The sequence below is a fragment of the Staurois parvus genome, unplaced genomic scaffold (genome assembly GCF_062004578.1).
Source record: "Staurois parvus isolate SC_StPar_1 unplaced genomic scaffold, SC_StPar_1.0 ptg002288l, whole genome shotgun sequence".
Classification (NCBI taxonomy): Eukaryota; Metazoa; Chordata; class Amphibia; order Anura; family Ranidae; genus Staurois; species Staurois parvus.
This window is the reverse complement of record NW_028320084.1, coordinates 14,012-33,823: the sequence shown is the minus strand read 5'-3', so window position 1 is coordinate 33,823 and position 19,812 is coordinate 14,012. Positions and strand designations below refer to the sequence as shown.

General features: G+C 48.2%; 1 protein-coding gene across 1 annotated transcript in view; it reads left to right on the top strand.

Annotated features, from left to right (window-relative positions):
- The window catches only part of LOC149431340 (vitamin D3 hydroxylase-associated protein-like), a 116,957-nt gene extending 99,469 nt beyond the window's left edge, over positions 1-17,488 (top strand). Inside the window, 4 exon segments of the mRNA XM_089665648.1 lie at positions 531-570; positions 11,213-11,321; positions 12,553-12,698; positions 13,127-17,488. Coding sequence (XP_089521774.1) covers positions 531-570; positions 11,213-11,321; positions 12,553-12,698; positions 13,127-13,237 — 406 coding nt within the window. The 3' untranslated portion in view covers positions 13,238-17,488.
- The last annotated feature ends 2,324 nt before the right edge of the window (positions 17,489-19,812 follow it).

Sequence of the window (19,812 nt, the reverse complement as noted above, 5' to 3'; positions counted from 1 at the left end):
ACCAGGTGGGCATTGTGGCCTCTTCTGTTCCCACGTCCTGCAGGGTCCACCAGGTGAGCATTGTGGCCTCCTCTGTTCACACGTCCTGCAGGGTCCACCGGGTGGGCATTGTGGCCTCTTCTGATGCCAGGATAGGTGTTCATGCGGCTCTCTCGCCCGGTTTGCTGTTTTTCCCCCACCCCACAATTGGATACCCTGACCGTCTCCGACTTCCTGTTTCTCTCAGTGGACGAGGAAGAAAATTGGATTTCTGTTCTTGTGTTCTTGGAGTCCATTGAGGGCCACGGGTCCCCTCCTCATGCTTCCAGTACTGAGGCATGCTGGGAGTAGGAAGGGCTATCCTGGGCTGGCTCACAATTTGTTTTCCAGCTTCCAATCCTCCTGTAGGGGGCAGTAAAACCTGAAGGTCAAGGATTCAGGGGGAGTATAAGGGGGATCCTGCGTCTTCCACATAGTATTGTGTACAATGATGTGGGGGAGGGGGAGGTTTCTGGGGGAACACTGACAGTTCATCTTTCTTTTCCCTGCAGTTCTGTGAAGGATCTCTGGAGGCAGCATCGAGCGGTGGAGGTAAGTCATCATATATTACCCCATCCCCCACAGAGAAGAGCCGCCACCCCACAGACCCCATCCCCCACCCAGCAGTATACACCCCTACAGTCACTGTGAGGAGCTCCGCTATACCAATGAGGGGGAGGGGTCACACAGGTCACATGGTCACAGTGGTGGTGGGGTTTCTGATGTATGATGGGAGGTGTCATGGCGGCTCCTCTGCCTGTGTGTTGGATATTATGGGATGTACAGTGCAGGAAATGTGTATTCTCTCCCCCCTGATGGTGAATGTTCTCCCCTCACACAGAAATGATCGGTCTAACAATGGAATGTTCGCCCCTCACACAGAAATGATCGGTCTAACAATGGAATGTTCTCCCCTCACACAGAAACGATCGGTCTAACAATGGAATGTTCCCCCCTCACACAGAAACGATCGGTCTAACAATGGAATGTTCGCCCCTCACACAGAAATGATCGGTCTAACAATGGAATGTTCGCCCCTCACACAGAAATGATCGGTCTAACAATGGAATGTTCGCCCCTCACACAGAAATGATCGGTCTAACAATGGAATGTTCTCCCCTCACACAGAAACGATCGGTCTAACAATGGAATGTTCCCCCCTCACACAGAAACGATCGGTCTAACAATGGAATGTTCGCCCCTCACACAGAAATGATCGGTCTAACAATGGAATGTTCGCCCCTCACACAGAAATGATCGGTCTAACAATGGAATGTTCGCCCCTCACACAGAAATGATCGGTCTAACAATGGAATGTTGGCCCCTCACACAGAAATGATCGGTCTAACAATGGAATGTTCCCCCCTCACACAGAAACGATCGGTCTAACAATGGAATGTTCGCCCCTCACACAGAAATGATCGGTCTAACAATGGAATGTTCGCCCCTCACACAGAAATGATCGGTCTAACAATGGAATGTTCTCCCCTCACACAGAAACGATCGGTCTAACAATGGAATGTTCCCCCCTCACACAGAAACGATCGGTCTAACAATGGAATGTTCGCCCCTCACACAGAAATGATCGGTCTAACAATGGAATGTTCGCCCCTCACACAGAAATGATCGGTCTAACAATGGAATGTTCGCCCCTCACACAGAAATGATCGGTCTAACAATGGAATGTTGGCCCCTCACACAGAAATGATCGGTCTAACAATGGAATGTTCCCCCCTCACACAGAAACGATCGGTCTAACAATGGAATGTTGGCCCCTCACACAGAAATGATCGGTCTAACAATGGAATGTTCGCCCCTCACACAGAAATGATCGGTCTAACAATGGAATGTTCGCCCCTCACACAGAAATGATCGGTCTAACAATGGAATGTTGGCCCCTCACACAGAAACGATCGGTCTAACAATGGAATGTTCGCCCCTCACACAGAAATGATCGATCTAACAATGGAATGTTCGCCCCTCACACAGAAACGATCGGTCTAACAATGGAATGTTCGCCCCTCACACAGAAATGATCGGTCTAACAATGGAATGTTCGCTCCTCACACAGAAACGATCGGTCTAACAATGGAATGTTCGGTGTAACACTGAGAGACAGAATACAACAACAAATTCAGCAGAAATGCGTCTAACAAATGATGACGGATCTGCATGTTCATGAGGGAAAGAAGGATTGGATCCCCTTCACAAAACATGACTTAGTACTTGGTGGCCAATCCCTTGTTGGCAATCACAGAGGTCAGACGTTTCCTGGAGTTGGCCCCCAGGTTCGCACACATCTCAGGAGGGATTTTGGCCCACTCCTCTTGGCAGATCCTCTCCAAGTCATTAAGGTTTGGTGGCTGACATTTGGCAACTCGAACTTTCAGCTCCTCCACAGATTTTCCATCGGATGAAGGTCCGGAGACTGGCTAGGCCACTCCAGGACCTTAATGTGCTTCTTCTTGAGCCGCTCCTTTGTTGCCTTGGCCGTGTGTTTTTGGGTCATTGTCATGCTGGAACACCCATCCACCACCCATTTCCAATGCCCTGGCTGAGGGAAGAAGGTTCTCACCCAAGATTTGAGGGTACATTGCCCCGTCCATCGTCCCTTTGATGCGGTGCAGTTGTCCTGTCCCCTTAGCAGAACCCCCCCCAAAGCAGAATGTTTCCACCACCATGTTTCACAGTTGGGATGGTGTTCTTGGGGTCATAGGCAGCATTCCTCCTCCTCCAAACACGGCCGAGTTGAGTTGATGCCAAAGAGCTGGATTTTGGTCTCCTCTGACCACAACACTTCCCACCAGTCCTCCTCTGTATCATTCAGATGTTCAGTGGCAGACTTCAGACGGGCCTGGACATGGGCTTTCTTGAGCAGAGGGACCGTGCGGGGGCACTGCAGGATTTCAGTCCTTGTCGGCGTAGTGTGTTACCAATTGTTTTCTTGGTGACTGTGGTCCCAGCTGCCTGGAGATCATTGACAAGATCCTCACGTGTAGTTCTGGGATGATTCCTCACTGTTCTCATGATCATTGACACTCCACGAGGTGAGATCTTGCATGGTGCACCAGACCTAGGGAGACTGACACTTGTTTTGTGTTTCTTCCATTTGTGAATGATTGCACCAACTGTTGTCACCTTCTCACCAAGCTGCTTGGCCATAGTTTGGTAGCCCAGTCCAGCCTTGTGTAGGTCTACCATCTTGTCCCTGACATCCTTGGACAGCTCTTTGGTCTTTGCCATGGTGGAGAGTTTGGAATCTGATGGTTTGATGGCTCCTGTGGACAGGTGTCTTTTATACAGGTAACACAATGAGATTAGCAGCACTCCCTTTAAGAGACTGCTTCTAATCTCAGCTTGTTACCTGTATGAGAGACACCTGGGAGCCAGAAATCCTGCTGAATGATAGGGGATCAAATCCTTCTTTCCCTCATGAACATGCAGATCCGTCATCATTTGTTAGACGCATTTCTGCTGAATTTGTTGTTGTATTCTGTCTCTCAGTGTTACACCGAACATTCCATTGTTAGACCGATCGTTTCTGTGTGAGGGGCGAACATTCCATTGTTAGACCGATCATTTCTGTGTGAGGGGCGAACATTCCATTGTTAGACCGATCGTTTCTGTGTGAGGGGCGAACGTTCCATTGTTAGACCGATCATTTCTGTGTGAGGGGCGAACATTCCATTGTTAGACCGATCGTTTCTGTGTGAGGAGCGAACATTCCATTGTTAGACCGATCATTTCTGTGTGAGGGGAGAACATTCCATTGTTAGACCGATCGTTTCTGTGTGAGGGGCGAACATTCCATTGTTAGACCGATCGTTTCTGTGTGAGGGGCGAACATTCCATTGTTAGACCGATCGTTTCTGTGTGAGGAGCGAACATTCCATTGTTAGACTGATCGTTTCTGTGTGAGGGGGAACATTCCATTGTTAGACCGATCGTTTCTGTGTGAGGGCGAACATTCCATTGTTAGACCGATCGTTTCTGTGTGAGGGGCGAACATTCCATTGTTAGACTGATCATTTCTGTGTGAGGGGCGAACATTCCATTGTTAGACCGATCGTTTCTGTGTGAGGGGGAACATTCCATTGTTAGACCGATCATTTCTGTGTGAGGGGCGAACATTCCATTGTTAGACCGATCATTTCTGTGTGAGGGGCGAACATTCCATTGTTAGACCGATCATTTCTGTGTGAGGGGGAAACATTCCCATTGTTAGACCGATCATTTCTGTGTGAGGGGCGAACATTCCATTGTTAGACCGATCATTTCTGTGTGAGGGGCGAACATTCCATTGTTAGACCGATCATTTCTGTGTGAGGGGCGAACATTCCATTGTTAGACCGATCATTTCTGTGTGAGGGGCGAACATTCCATTGTTAGACCGATCGTTTCTGTGTGAGGGGCGAACATTCCATTGTTAGACCGATCGTTTCTGTGTGAGGGGCGAACATTCCATTGTTAGACCGATCGTTTCTGTGTGAGGGGCGAACATTCCATTGTTAGACCGATCGTTTCTGTGTGAGGGGCGAACATTCCATTGTTAGACGATCGTTTCTGTGTGAGGGGCGAACATTCCATTGTTAGACCGATCGTTTCTGTGTGAGGGGCGAACATTCCATTGTTAGACCGATCGTTTCTGTGTGAGGAGCGAACATTCCATTGTTAGACCGATCATTTCTGTGTGAGGGGAGAACATTCCATTGTTAGACCGATCGTTTCTGTGTGAGGGGAGAACATTCCATTGTTAGACCGATCGTTTCTGTGTGAGGGGCGAACATTCCATTGTTAGACCGATCGTTTCTGTGTGAGGAGCGAACATTCCATTGTTAGACTGATCGTTTCTGTGTGAGGGGGAACATTCCATTGTTAGACCGATCGTTTCTGTGTGAGGGGCGAACATTCCATTGTTAGACCGATCGTTTCTGTGTGAGGGGCGAACATTCCATTGTTAGACCGATCATTTCTGTGTGAGGGGCGAACATTCCATTGTTAGACCGATCGTTTCTGTGTGAGGGGCGAACATTCCATTGTTAGACCGATCATTTCTGTGTGAGGGGGAACATTCCATTGTTAGACCGATCATTTCTGTGTGAGGGGCGAACATTCCATTGTTAGACCGATCATTTCTGTGTGAGGGGGGAACATTCCATTGTTAGACCGATCATTTCTGTGTGAGGGGGAACATTCCATTGTTAGACCGATCGTTTCTGTGTGAGGAGCGAACATTCCATTGTTAGACCGATCGTTTCTGTGTGAGGGGCGAACATTCCATTGTTAGACCGATCATTTCTGTGTGAGGGGCGAACATTCCATTGTTAGACCGATCGTTTCTGTGTGAGGGGCGAACATTCCATTGTTAGACCGATCATTTCTGTGTGAGGGGGAACATTCCATTGTTAGACCGATCATTTCTGTGTGAGGGGCGAACATTCCATTGTTAGACCGATCATTTCTGTGTGAGGGGCGAACATTCAGCATCAGGGGGGGCAAATACACATTTCCTTCACTGTATTTTATGGGGTGTATATTATGGGATGTATATTATGGGGTGTATATTAGGAGATGTATTATGGGGTGTATATTATGGGGTGTATATTATGGGATGTATATTATGGGGTGTATATTATGGGGTGTATATTACGGGGTGTATATTATGGGGTGTATATTATGGGGTGTATATTATGGGATGTATATTATGGGGTGTATATTATGGGGTGTATATTATGGGATGTATATTATGGGGTGTATATTATGGGGTGTATATTACGGGGTGTATATTATGGGGTGTATATTATGGGATGTATATTATGGGATGTATATTATGGGGTGTATATTATGGGGTGTATTTTATGGGATGTATATTATGGGGTGTATATTATGGGGTGTATATTACGGGGTGTATATTATGGGGTGTATATTATGGGATATATTATGGGGTGTATATTATGGGGTGTATATTATGGGATGTATATTATGGGATGTATATTATGGGGTGTATATTACGGGGTGTATATTATGGGGTGTATATTATGGGATATATTATGGGGTGTATATTATGGGATATATTATGGGGTGTATATTACAGGGTGTATATTACGGGGTGTATATTACAGGGTGTATATTAGGAGATGTATTATGGGGTGTATATTATGGGGTGTATATTATGGGGTGTATATTAGGAGATGTATTATGGGGTGTATATTATGGGGTGTATATTATGGGGTGTATATTATGGGGTGTATATTATGGGGTGTATATTAGATGTATTATGGGGTGTATATTATGGGGTGTATATTATGGGGTGTATATTATGGGGTGTATATTACGGGGTGTATACTAAGGGGTGTATATTACGGGGTGTATATTACGGGGTGTATATTATGAGATATATAATATGGGGTGTATATTATGGGGTGTATATTATGGGATGTATATTATGGGGTGTATATTATGGGGTGTATATTATGGGGTGTATATTATGGGGTGTATATTACGGGGTGTATATTATGGGGTGTATATTACGGGGTGTATATTATGGGGTGTATATTATGGGGTGTATATTATGGGATGTATATTATGGGGTGTATATTAGGAGATATATTATGGGATGTATATTATGGGGTGTATATTATGGGGTGCATATTATGGGGTGTATATTATGGGGTGTATATTAGGAGATATATTATGGGATGTATGTTATGGGGTGTATATTATGGGGTGTATATTACGGGGTGTATATTACGGGGTGTATATTACGGGGTGTATATTATGGGGTGTATATTAGGAGATATATTACGGGGTGTATATTATGGGGTGTATATTATGGGGTGTATATTACGGGGTGTATATTATGGGGTGTATATTACGGGGTGTATATTACGGGGTGTATATTATGGGGTGTATATTATGGGATGTGTATTATGGGGTGTATATTATGGGGTGTATATTATGGGGTGTATATTAGGAGATGTATTATGGGGTGTATATTATGGGGTGTATATTATGGGGTGTATATTATGGGGTGTATATTATGGGGTGTATATTAGGAGATGTATTATGGGGTGTATATTATGGGGTGTATATTATGGGGTGTATATTACGGGGTGTATACTAAGGGGTGTATATTACGGGGTGTATATTACGGGGTGTATATTAGGAGATATATAATATGGGGTGTATATTATGGGGTGTATATTATGGGATGTATATTATGGGGTGTATATTATGGGATGTATATTATGGGGTGTATATTATGGGGTGTATATTATGGGGTGTATATTACGGGGTGTATATTATGGGGTGTATATTACGGGGTGTATATTATGGGGTGTATATTATGGGGTGTATATTATGGGATGTATATTATGGGGTGTATATTAGGAGATATATTATGGGATGTATATTATGGGGTGTATATTATGGGGTGTATATTATGGGATGTATATTATGGGGTGCATATTATGGGGTGTATATTATGGGATGTATATTATGGGGTGTATATTATGGGGTGTATATTAGGAGATATATTATGGGATGTATGTTATGGGGTGTATATTATGGGGTGTATATTACGGGGTGTATATTACGGGGTGTATATTACGGGGTGTATATTACGGGGTGTATATTATGGGGTGTATATTAGGAGATATATTACGGGGTGTATATTATGGGGTGTATATTATGGGGTGTATATTACGGGGTGTATATTATGGGGTGTATATTATGGGGTGTATATTACGGGGTGTATATTACGGGGTGTATATTATGGGGTGTATATTATGGGGTGTATATTACGGGGTGTATATTACGGGGTGTATTATGGGGTGTATATTATGGGGTGTATATTATGGGATATATTATGGGGTGTATATTATGGGGTGTATATTAGGGGGTGTATATTATGGGGTGTATATTACGGGGTGTATATTATGGGGTGTATATTACGGGGTGTATATTATGGGGTGTATATTACGGGGTGTATATTACAGGGTGTATATTACAGGGTGTATATTACCGGGTGTATATTACCGGGTGTATATTATGGGGTGTATATTACGGGGTGTATATTATGGGGTGTATATTACGGGGTGTATATTATGGGGTGTATTATGAGGTGTATATTATGGGGTGTATATTATGGGGTGTATATTATGGGGTGTATATTACGGGGTGTATATTACGGGGTGTATATTATGGGGTGTATATTACGGGGTGTATATTATGGGGTGTATATTACGGGGTGTATATTACGGGGTGTATACTGTGGGGTGTATACTATGGGGTGTATACTATGGGGTGTATATTACGGGGTGTATACTATGGGGTGTATATTACGGGGTGTATACTATGGGGTGTATATTACGGGGTGTATATTACGGGGTGTATATTATGGGGTGTATATTACGGGGTGTATACTGTGGGGTGTATACTATGGGGTGTATACTATGGGGTGTATATTACGGGGTGTATACTATGGGGTGTATATTACGGGGTGTATACTATGGGGTGTATATTACGGGGTGTATATTACGGGGTGTATATTATGGGGTGTATATTATGGGATGTATTATGGGGTGTATATTACGGGGTGTATATTACGGGGTGTATATTATGGGGTGTATAATATGGGGTGTATATTACGGGGTGTATATTATGGGATGTATATTACGGGGTGTATATTACGGGGTGTATATTATGGGGTGTATATTATGGGGTGTATAATATGGGGTGTATATTACGGGGTGTATATTATGGGATGTATATTACGGGGTGTATATTACGGGGTGTATATTATGGGATGTATATTACGGGGTGTGTATTATGAGGTGTATATTATGGGGTGTATATTATGGGGTGTATATTATGGGGTGTATATTACGGGGTGTATATTATGGGGTGTATATTATGGGGTGTATATTATGGGGTGTATTATGAGGTGTATATTATGGGGTGTATATTATGGGGTGTATATTATGGGGTGTATATTACGGGGTGTATATTATGGGATGTATATTACGGGGTGTATATTACGGGGTGTATATTATGGGATGTATATTACGGGGTGTATATTACGGGGTGTATATTATGGGGTGTATATTACGGGGTGTATATTATGGGATGTATATTACGGGGTGTATATTACGGGGTGTATATTATGGGATGTATATTACGGGGTGTATATTACGGGGTGTATATTATGGGGTGTATATTACGGGGTGTATATTACGGGGTGTATATTATGGGGTGTATTAGGAGATGTATTATGGGGTGTATATTACGGGGTGTATATTATGGGGTGTATATTATGGGGTGTATATTATGGGGTGTATTAGGAGATGTATTATGGGGTGTATATTACGGGGTGTATATTACGGGGTGTATATTACGGGGTGTATATTATGGGATGTATTATGGGGTGTATATTACGGGGTGTATATTACGGGGTGTATATTACGTGGTGTATATTACGGGGTGTATATTACGGGGTGTATATTATGGGATGTATATTATGGGGTGTATATTACGGGGTGTATATTACGGGGTGTATATTACGGGGTGTATATTATGGGGTGTATATTACGGGGTGTATATTATGGGGTGTATATTACGGGGTGTATATTATGGGGTGTATATTATGGGGTGTATATTACGGGGTGTATATTACGGGGTGTATATTATGGGATGTATTATGGGATGTATATTACAGGGTGTATATTACGGGGTGTATATTATGGGGTGTATATTATGGGATTTATTATGGGATGTATATTACAGGGTGTATATTACGGGGTGTATATTATGGGGTGTATATTATGGGGTGTATATTACGGGGTGTATATTATGGGGTGTATTATGGGGTGTATATTATGGGATGTATTACGGGGTGTATATTATGGGGTGTATATTACGGGGTGTATATTACGGGGTGTATATTATGGGATGTATTATGGGATGTATATTACAGGGTGTATATTATGGGGTGTATATTATGGGGTGTATTAGGAGATGTATTATGGGGTGTATACTATGGGGTGTCTATTATGGGGTGTATACTATGGGGTGTCTATTACGGGGTGTCTATTATGGGGTGTCTATTATGGGATGTGTATTATGGGGTGTATATTATGGGGTGTATTAGGAGATGTATTATGGGGTGTCTATTACGGGGTGTATATTACGGGGTGTATATTATGGGGTGTATATTACGGGGTGTATTATGAGGTGTATATTATGGGGTGTATATTATGGGGTGTATATTATGGGGTGTATTATGGGGTGTATATTATGGGATGTGTATTATGGGGTGTATATTATGGGGTGTATATTATGGGGTGTATTATGGGGTGTATATTATGGGATGTGTATTATGGGGTGTATATTATGGGGTGTATATTATGGGGTGTATATTATGGGGTGTATATTACGGGGTGTATTATGAGGTGTATATTATGGGGTGTATATTATGGGGTGTATATTATGGGGTGTATTATGGGGTGTATATTATGGGATGTGTATTATGGGGTGTATATTATGGGGTGTATATTATGGGGTGTATTATGGGGTGTATATTATGGGGTGTATATTACGGGGTGTATATTACGGGGTGTATATTATGGGATGTGTATTATGGGGTGTATATTATGGGGTGTATATTATGGGGTGTATACTATGGGGTGTCTATTACGGTGTGTCTATTATGGGGTGTCTATTATGGGATGTGTATTATGGGGTGTATATTATGGGGTGTATTAGGAGATGTATTATGGGGTGTCTATTACGGGGTGTATATTACGGGGTGTATATTACGGGGTGTATATTATGGGATGTGTATTATGGGGTGTATATTATGGGGTGTATACTATGGGGTGTATATTATGGGGTGTATTAGGAGATGTATTATGGGGTGTATATTATGGGATGTGTATTATGGGGTGTATATTATGGGGTGTATATTATGGGGTGTATATTATGGGGTGTCTATTACGGGGTGTATATTATGGGATGTATTATGGGATGTATATTACAGGGTGTATATTATGGGGTGTATATTATGGGGTGTGTATTATGGGGTGTATATTATGGGGTGTATATTATGGGGTGTATTAGGAGATGTATTATGGGGTGTATATTACGGGGTGTCTATTATGGGGTGTGTCACGGCGGCTCCTCTGGCTGTGTGTTGCAGGCGTACCGCCAGGAATTCGTCGCCCTGTGGAGGGCGGAGGAGTTGGATTCGCTCATCTGTCCTATTCTGGGTCCGGCTCTGTCCATCGGATCTCCTGGAAAGCTGACAAGTATGTGGTATTACTGCCTGTCCTCAGCTGCCCTTCCTCATACAGTGCAGGCGCCGGCCACACCAGCTGTATAGTGTGCTGTGCCCCGCCCCTTTCAGGACTCCTCCCCCTGCACCCCCCACATTTAAGAGACAGTGACACCTGTGAATGGAAGTGCCCCCACTATATTCCGGATCCATCTGATCACTGGGGAGCGCCATGTTCACCCGCCAACAGATCCACCCCCCAGAACAGCTCTGTACATAACACCCAACAAGGGAACAGCCAGGAGGGGCCAGGGGCACCACAGAGGAGGGGCCAGAGAGGTACCACAGAGGAGGGGCCAGAGAGGAGGGGCCAGAGAGGTACCACAGAGGAGGGGCCAGAGAGGTACCACAGAGGAGGGGCCAGAGAGGAGGGGCCAGAGAGGTACAACAGAGGAGGGGCCAGAGAGGTACCACAGAGGAGGGGCCAGAGAGGTACCACAGAGGAGGGATTAGTAAACTGCAGAGGAGGGACTGAGGTACCCCAGAGGAGGGGCCAGAGAGGTACCACAGAGGAGGGGTTAGTAGACTGTGGTACCTCAGTCCCTCCTCTGCAGAGGAGGGGCCAGAGAGGTACCACAGAGGAGGGGCCAGAGAGGTACCACAGAGGAGGGGCCAGAGAGGTACCACAGAGGAGGGGTTAGTAGACTGTGGTACCTTAGTCCCTCCTCTGCAGAGGAGGGGCCAGAGAGGTACCACAGAGGAGGGGCCAGAGCACACAGGAGTGGAGGAGTAGAATTTTTTACAGCTGATTGTCTGTGTCTGGGGATTGTTATGGAAGTTGTGAGATGAGGAAGGTCCCTCCCACACACATACCCTGGTCATGGGGTGAGGAAGGTCCCGCCCACGCACATACCCTGGTCATGGGGTGAGGAAGGTCCCGCCCACGCACAAAGACTCATGGGGTGAGGAAGGTCCCTCCCACACACATACCCTGGTCATGGGGTGAGGAAGGTCCCGCCCACGCACAAAGACTCATGGGGTGAGGAAGGTCCCGCCCACGCACATACCCTGGTCATGGGGTGAGGAAGGTCCCGCCCACGCACATACCCTGGTCATGGGGTGAGGAAGGTCCCGCCCACGCACATACCCTGGTCATGGGGTGAGGAAGGTCCCGCCCACGCACAGACCCCCTGTTCCTCCCACCCGTTGTCTTGTGTGACTGACCGATGACATCACATTCCTGATCACCTGACTTTCTCTTCCAGCCGCCACCTCATACACCATCTTGTATAATCTGCTGGACTTTCCAGTCGGCGTCCTTCCAGTTACCACGGTGACCAGAGAAGATGAGGAGGAGCTGAGGAGCTACAAGGGTCACCACAGAGACTTCTGGGACCGACTCCTGAAGAAGGTGAATGTCCATCGTCTGGTACGGCCAGTCCTGCGATGTTCAGCCGGAGAGGTGACACCCGCGGCTCCTGAATGAAGAATTCTCCATCCTGTGTCACCTCTCCACCCCCCCTCACTGGACAGAGAGGCAGCATCATCTCTATAAGCCGGCCCCTGAGGGAGCTCCCTGCCTGGCAGAGCTGTGCACATCGCAGGACTGGCTGGACAGAATAATAAATCTTCCACCTGAATATTGTGTATGTGGGCGGAGCCTTGTTCCGGGTGTGGCAGCAATTTTTTATGTAAAAAAGTTTAATCTGTTCAACCGAAAAAGTTTTGTGATTCAGGGTGGAGGTGCGGGGGATGGTATTCCCCAGAGTTTATATCCGGAGTGCCTCCACCCAGTTCTGTGCTCCATCTTCTAACACGTGCTGTGATTGGCTCCTGCAGGCGGTGGCGGACGGCGTGGGGCTCCCGGTGGCTGTGCAGTGTGTGGCGCTCCCGTGGCAGGAAGAACAATGTCTCCGCCTGATGAAGGAGGTGGAGTCAGTGACGCAGTGATGGCGCTCTGGGATCCTCTGCGGAGTCCTCCCATAATATGGTCACATGACCAAGGAATCATTACTGTTATATATTCATTGATCTGTAATTCTCTCAGCTCCGCCCCACACTGAACCTAGCACTTAGCCCCACCCCCTCGGATCCTATCACTCCGCTCCGCCCTACGCTGAACCTAGCCCCACCCCCTCGGAGCATATCACTCATCTCCGCCCCACACTGAACCTAGCACTTAGCCCCACCCCCTCGGATCCTATCACTCAACTCTGCCCTACTCTGACCTTATCACATAGGTTCGGAGAGGGGTGGAGCTGTGTGACAGGTTCAGAGTAGGGCGGAGCTTAGTTATAGAATCAGAGAGGGGCAGAGTTATGTGATAGGTTCAGAGTGGGGCGGAGCTGAGTGATAGGTTAAAAGGGGGTGGAGCTATGTGCCAGCTTCAGAGTAGGGCGGAGCTTCGTTATAGAATCAGAGAGGGGCAGTATGGTGATATGTGATAGCTCCGCCCCTCTCTGATTTTATCACTAAGCTCTGCCCTACTCTGAATCTGGCACATAGCTCCACCCCCTTTTAACCTATCACTCAGCTCCGCCCCACTCTGAACTTATCACATAGAGGGGTGGAGCTGTGTGACAGGTTCAGAGTAGGGCGGAGCTCAGTTTAGAATCATGGAGGGGCAGAACTATGTGATTGGTTCAGAGATGGGTGGAGCCATCAAATAACTCTGCCCCTCTTGATTCTATAACTAAGCTCCGCCCTACTCTGAACCTGTCACACAGCTCCACCCTCTATGAACCTATCACATAACTCTGCCCCTCTCATTCTATAAGCTCCGCCCTACTCTGAACTTATCACTAAGCTCCGCCCTACTCTGAACCTGTCACACAACTTCACCTACCTCATGAGTGGCCAGTGGGAGACCCAACCGGGAAGAAGGGGATTCTGGATGGGCCATGATATGGATTGGAGATTATTGGGGGCGGAGCTCTCCCATAGCGGGGTGACTTTCATTGACGTTTTAAGATGAAGAAGAAGAAATCCAGTGCCGGTGATATCCCGATCCTCAGGAATCCCCCAGTCAGCAAATATTCCGGAATGATCATCATCTTTGTCCTTCAGACTCCACAATAAAGAAATTCCTCCACCCAAATCTGACAATTCATAATACAAACTGATACAAAATCACACAGACCGACATCGACTGACAGACACGGATACATATCGACACATAGTGATAGACGGTGATACATGGTGATAGATGGTGATGCATGGTGATAGATGGTGATAGACGGTGATACATGGTGATAGATGGTGATGCATGGTGATAGATGGTGATAGACGGTGATACATGGTGATAGATGGTGATGCATGGTGATACATGGTGATACATGGTGATAGACGGTGATACATGGTGATAGACGGTGATAGACGGTGATACATGGTGATACATGGTGATAGACGGTGATACATGGTGATACATGGTGATACATGGTGATAGACGGTGATACATGGTGATACATGGTGATAGACGGTGATACATGGTGATAGACGGTGATACATGGTGATAGACGGTGATACATGGTGATAGACGGTGATACATGGTGATAGACGGTGATACATGGTGATACATGGTGATAGACGGTGATACATGGTGATAGACGGTGATACATGGTGATAGACGGTGATACATGGTGATAGACGGTGATACATGGTGATACATGGTGATACATGGTGATAGACGGTGATACATGGTGATAGACGGTAATACATGGTGATAGACGGTGATACATGGTGATAGACGGTGATACATGGTGATAGACGGTGATACATGGTGATACATGGTGATAGACGGTGATACATGGTGATAGACGGTGATACATGGTGATACATGGTGATACATGGTTCCTGCAGGGGAGACGTTCCTTCCTGACCCCCCGAGAGGCAATCGGATATTCCCGGGATCACCTTTCCCTATAAATGTTATATCCAGTTATATTCTGTGTATCCAAGAAAGGATCCAGGACTTTCCTACAGCAACCCACTGATTGGCCACACCCACCTCTGGAGGGAGTCTATTCCACATTCTCAGCTCTTACTGTAAAGAAACCTTTCCATGTTTGGAGATGACATTTCTTTTCCTCCAGACATAAAGAGAGCCCCCTTGTCCTCTGTGATGACATCAGGGTGTCCATCCATCCATGTCTCCATCCATCCATGTCTCCATCCATCCATCCATCCATGTCTCCATCCATCCATCCATGTCTCCATCCATCCATCCATGTCTCCATCCATCCATCCATCCATGTCTCCATCCATCCATCCATGTCTCCATCCATCCATCCATGTCTCCATCCTTCCATCCATGTCTCCATCCATCCATCCATGTCTCCATCCATCCATATCTCCATCCTTCCATGTCTCCATCCATCCATGTCTCCATCCATCCATCCTTCCATGTCTCCATCCATCCATGTCTCCATCCTTCCATGTCTCCATCCATCCATCCATCCATCCATATCTCCATCCTTCCATGTCTCCATCCATCCATCCATGTCTCCATCCATCCATGTCTCCATCCATCCTTCCATGTCTCCATCCATCCATCCATCCATCCATGTCTCCATCCATCCTTCCATGTCTCCATCCATCCATGTCTCCATCCATCCTTCCATGTCTCCATCCCTCCATCCATCCATCCATCCATGTCTCCATCCATCCATGTCTCCATCCATCCTTCCATGTCTCCATCCTTCCATGTCTCCATCCATCCATCCATGTCTCCATCCATCCATCCTTCCATGTCTCCATCCATCCATGTCTCCATCCTTCCATGTCTCCATCCATCCATCCATGTCTCCATCCATCCATCCATCCATGTCTCCATCCATCCATCCTTCCATGTCTCCATCCATCCATGTCTCCATCCTTCCATGTCTCCATCCATCCATCCTTCCATGTCTCCATCCATCCATCCATCCATATTTCCATCCATCCATGTCACCATCCATCCATGTCTCCATCCATCCTTCCATGTCTCCATCCATCCATCCATCCATCCATGTCTCCATCCATCCATGTCTCCATCCATCCTTCCATGTCTCCATCCATCCATGTCTCCATCCATCCTTCCATGTCTCCATCCATCCATGTCTCCATCCATCCTTCCATGTCTACATCCATCCATGTCTCCATCCATCCATGTCTCCATCCATCCATGTCTCCATCCATCCATCCATGTCTCCATCCATCCATGTCTCCATCCATCCTTCCATGTCTCCATCCATCCATGTCTCCATCCATCCATGTCTCCATCCATCCATGTCTCCATCCATCCATGTCTCCATCCATCCATCCATGTCTCCATCCATCCATGTCTCCATCCATCCCTCCATGTCTCCATCCATCCATCCATGTCTCCATCCATGTCTCCATCCATCCATGTCTCCATCCATCCATGTCTCCATCCATCCATGTCTCCATCCTTCCATGTCTCCATCCATGTCTCCATCCATGTCTCCATCCATCCATGTCTCCATCCATCCATGTCTCCATCCATCCATGTCTCCATCCATCCATGTCTCCATCCATCCATCCATGTCTCCATCCATCCATGTCTCCATCCATCCCTCCATGTCTCCATCCATCCATCCATGTCTCCATCCATGTCTCCATCCATCCATGTCTCCATCCATCCATGTCTCCATCCATCCATGTCTCCATCCATCCATGTCTCCATCCTTCCATGTCTCCATCCATCCCTCAATGTCTCCATCCATCCATCCTGTGTGACCTCTGGGATGACCTCAGGGTGACTACACCGAGTTCTCTCTATGACCCGCTTTGTGTCGGTCCATCACATCCAATCCCAATAGTTACATTGACAGTTCTGGTTGTCACCTGACAACACGGGGGCATTTCAGGGGGGGAGGGGGACCTCTTCAAGGGACTGTACATACTGACACGTACTGATCTGGGTGACTATGACTCTCAGAAGGGGACGCATTACACTCCCAGCCGGGGCAGAGAATTTCCAGCTTGCAGGACTGAGGGTGGAAGTCTCGGGGGGTCGTCCCCACCAAGCCCCATTTACACCCTTTATTGTCATCTTCACCTTTAGGAAATGTGGGTGTGGCTCTGCCAGGACACGCCCCTTGCGGGCGTCATACACGACTTCTGACCGATGTGAATTTTGCTGCTTTCCTCTTTTATGACGTCTCGTTTTGTCTGATTGTACAATAAATCGCTGTGATTGTAGCGGAGATTGTTCTGCTTCTTAGAAGTCGATCGGCTCTGCGTCTCTCCTGGTCGCAGCCTTTGGAGGGGAACGATTTATACTGAACATAGAAAAGAAACAAAATAAAAGTGAAAAATTGTGAGTGGAGTTCCCCCGGCCTCGGGGCGGCTCAGAGTTTGGATCGGGGCGGAGTTCCCCCGGCCTTGGGGCGGCTCAGAGTTTGGATCGGGGCGGAGTTCCCCCAACCTTGGGGCGGCTCAGAGTTTGGATCGGGGCGGAGTCACCGACCTCGGGGCGGCTCAGAGTCTGGATCGGGGAGGAGTTCCCCCGGCCTCGGGGCGGCTCAGAGTTTGGATCGGGGCGGAGTTCCCCCGGCCTCGGGGCGGCTCAGAGTTTGGATCGGGGCGGAGTTCCCCCGACCTTGGGGCGGCTCAGAGTTTGGATCGGGGCGGAGTTCCCCCGGGCCTCGGGGCGGCTCAGAGTTTGGATCGGGGCGGAGTCACCGGCCTCGGGGCGGCTCAGAGTCTGGATCGGGGCGGAGTCACCGGCCTCGGGGCGGCTCAGAGTTTGGATCGGGGCGGAGTCACCGGCCTCGGGGCGGCTCAGAGTCTGGATCGGGGCGGAGTCACCGGCCTCGGGGCGGCTCAGAGTCTGGATCGGGGCGGAGTCACCGGCCTCGGGGCGGCTCAGAGTTTGGATTGGGGTGGAGTTCCCCCGACCTTGGGGCGGCTCAGAGTTTGGATCGGGGCGGAGTTCCCCCAACCTCGGGGCGGCTCAGAGTTTGGATTGGGGTGGAGTTCCCCCGACCTTGGGGCGGCTCAGAGTTTGGATCGGGGCGGAGTTCCCCCGGGCCTCGGGGCGGCTCAGAGTTTGGATTGGGGTGGAGTTCCCCCGGCCTCGGGGCGGCTCAGAGTCTGGATCGGGGCGGAGTTCCCCCGGCCTCGGGGCGGCTCAGAGTTTGGATCGGGGAGGAGTTCCCCCGGCCTCGGGGCGGCTCAGAGTTTGGATCGGGGTGGAGTTCCCCCGGCCTCGGGGCGGCTCAGAGTTTGGATCGGGGAGGAGTTCCCCCGGCCTCGGGGCGGCTCAGAGTCTGGATCGGGGCGGAGTCACTGGCCTTGGGGCGGCTCAGAGTTTGGATTGGGGTGGAGTTCCCCCGACCTTGGGGCGGCTCAGAGTTTGGATCGGGGCGGAGTTCCCCCGGCCTCGGGGCGGCTCAGAGTTTGGATCGGGGCGGAGTTCCCCCGACCTTGGGGCGGCTCAGAGTTTGGATCGGGGCGGAGTCACTGGCCTCAGGGCGGCTCAGCGTTTGGATCGGGGCGGAGTCACCGGCCTCGGGGCAGCTCAGAGTTTGGATCGGGGGGGGGGCAGGCGATCAGGTGGGGGGCGGGTAATGCGGGGGAGGGTGCACCCAACTGTTCTCAATACATTTATATTACCATCAATCTCATTGGACAGAAATGACGATTCATTAGACACCAAACATGATACATTTATTATCGCTGCCCAATGTATGACTCCGCCCAGGAGAGCCTGCAGACCAATCAGAGGGGCCCCATGACTTCTCTCCTGCCAACTCCACCCAAATGTGTCCCCGCCCACCCCACTCCGGTATCTGTCCTTATTCTGTATGTATGGACTCTGCACAGTCCCACTTCCCCTGTCCTGGATGGACTCTGCACAGTCCCACTTCTCCTGTCCTGGATGGACTCTGCACAGTCCCACTTCCCCTGTCCTGGATGGACTCTGCACAGTCCCACTTCTCCTGTCCTGGATGGACTCTGCACAGTCCCACTTCCCCTGTCCTGGATGGACTCTGCACAGTCCCACTTCCCCTGTCCTGGATGGACTGCACAGTCCCACTTCTGTCCTGGATGGACTGCACAGTCCCACTTCTCCTGTCCTGGATGGACTCTGCACAGTCCCACTTCTCCTGTCCTGGATGGACTCTGCACAGTCCCACTTCTCCTGTCCTGGATGGACTGTACGTCCCACTTCCCCTGTCCTGGATAGACTCTGCACAGTCCCACTTCCCCTGTCCTGGATGGACTCTGCACAGTCCCACTTCTCTTGTCCTGGATGGACTGCACAGTCCCACTTCTCCTGTCCTGGATGGACTCTGCACAGTCCCACTTCCCCTGTCCTGGATGGACTCTGCACAGTCCCACTTCCCCTGTCCTGGATGGACTCTGCACAGTCCCACTTCCCCTGTCCTGGATGGACTGCACAGTCCCACTTCTCCTGTCCTGGATGGACTGCACAGTCCCACTTCTCCTGTCCTGGATGGACTCTGCACAGTCCCACTTCTCCTGTCCTGGATGGACTCTGCACAGTCCCACTTCTCCTG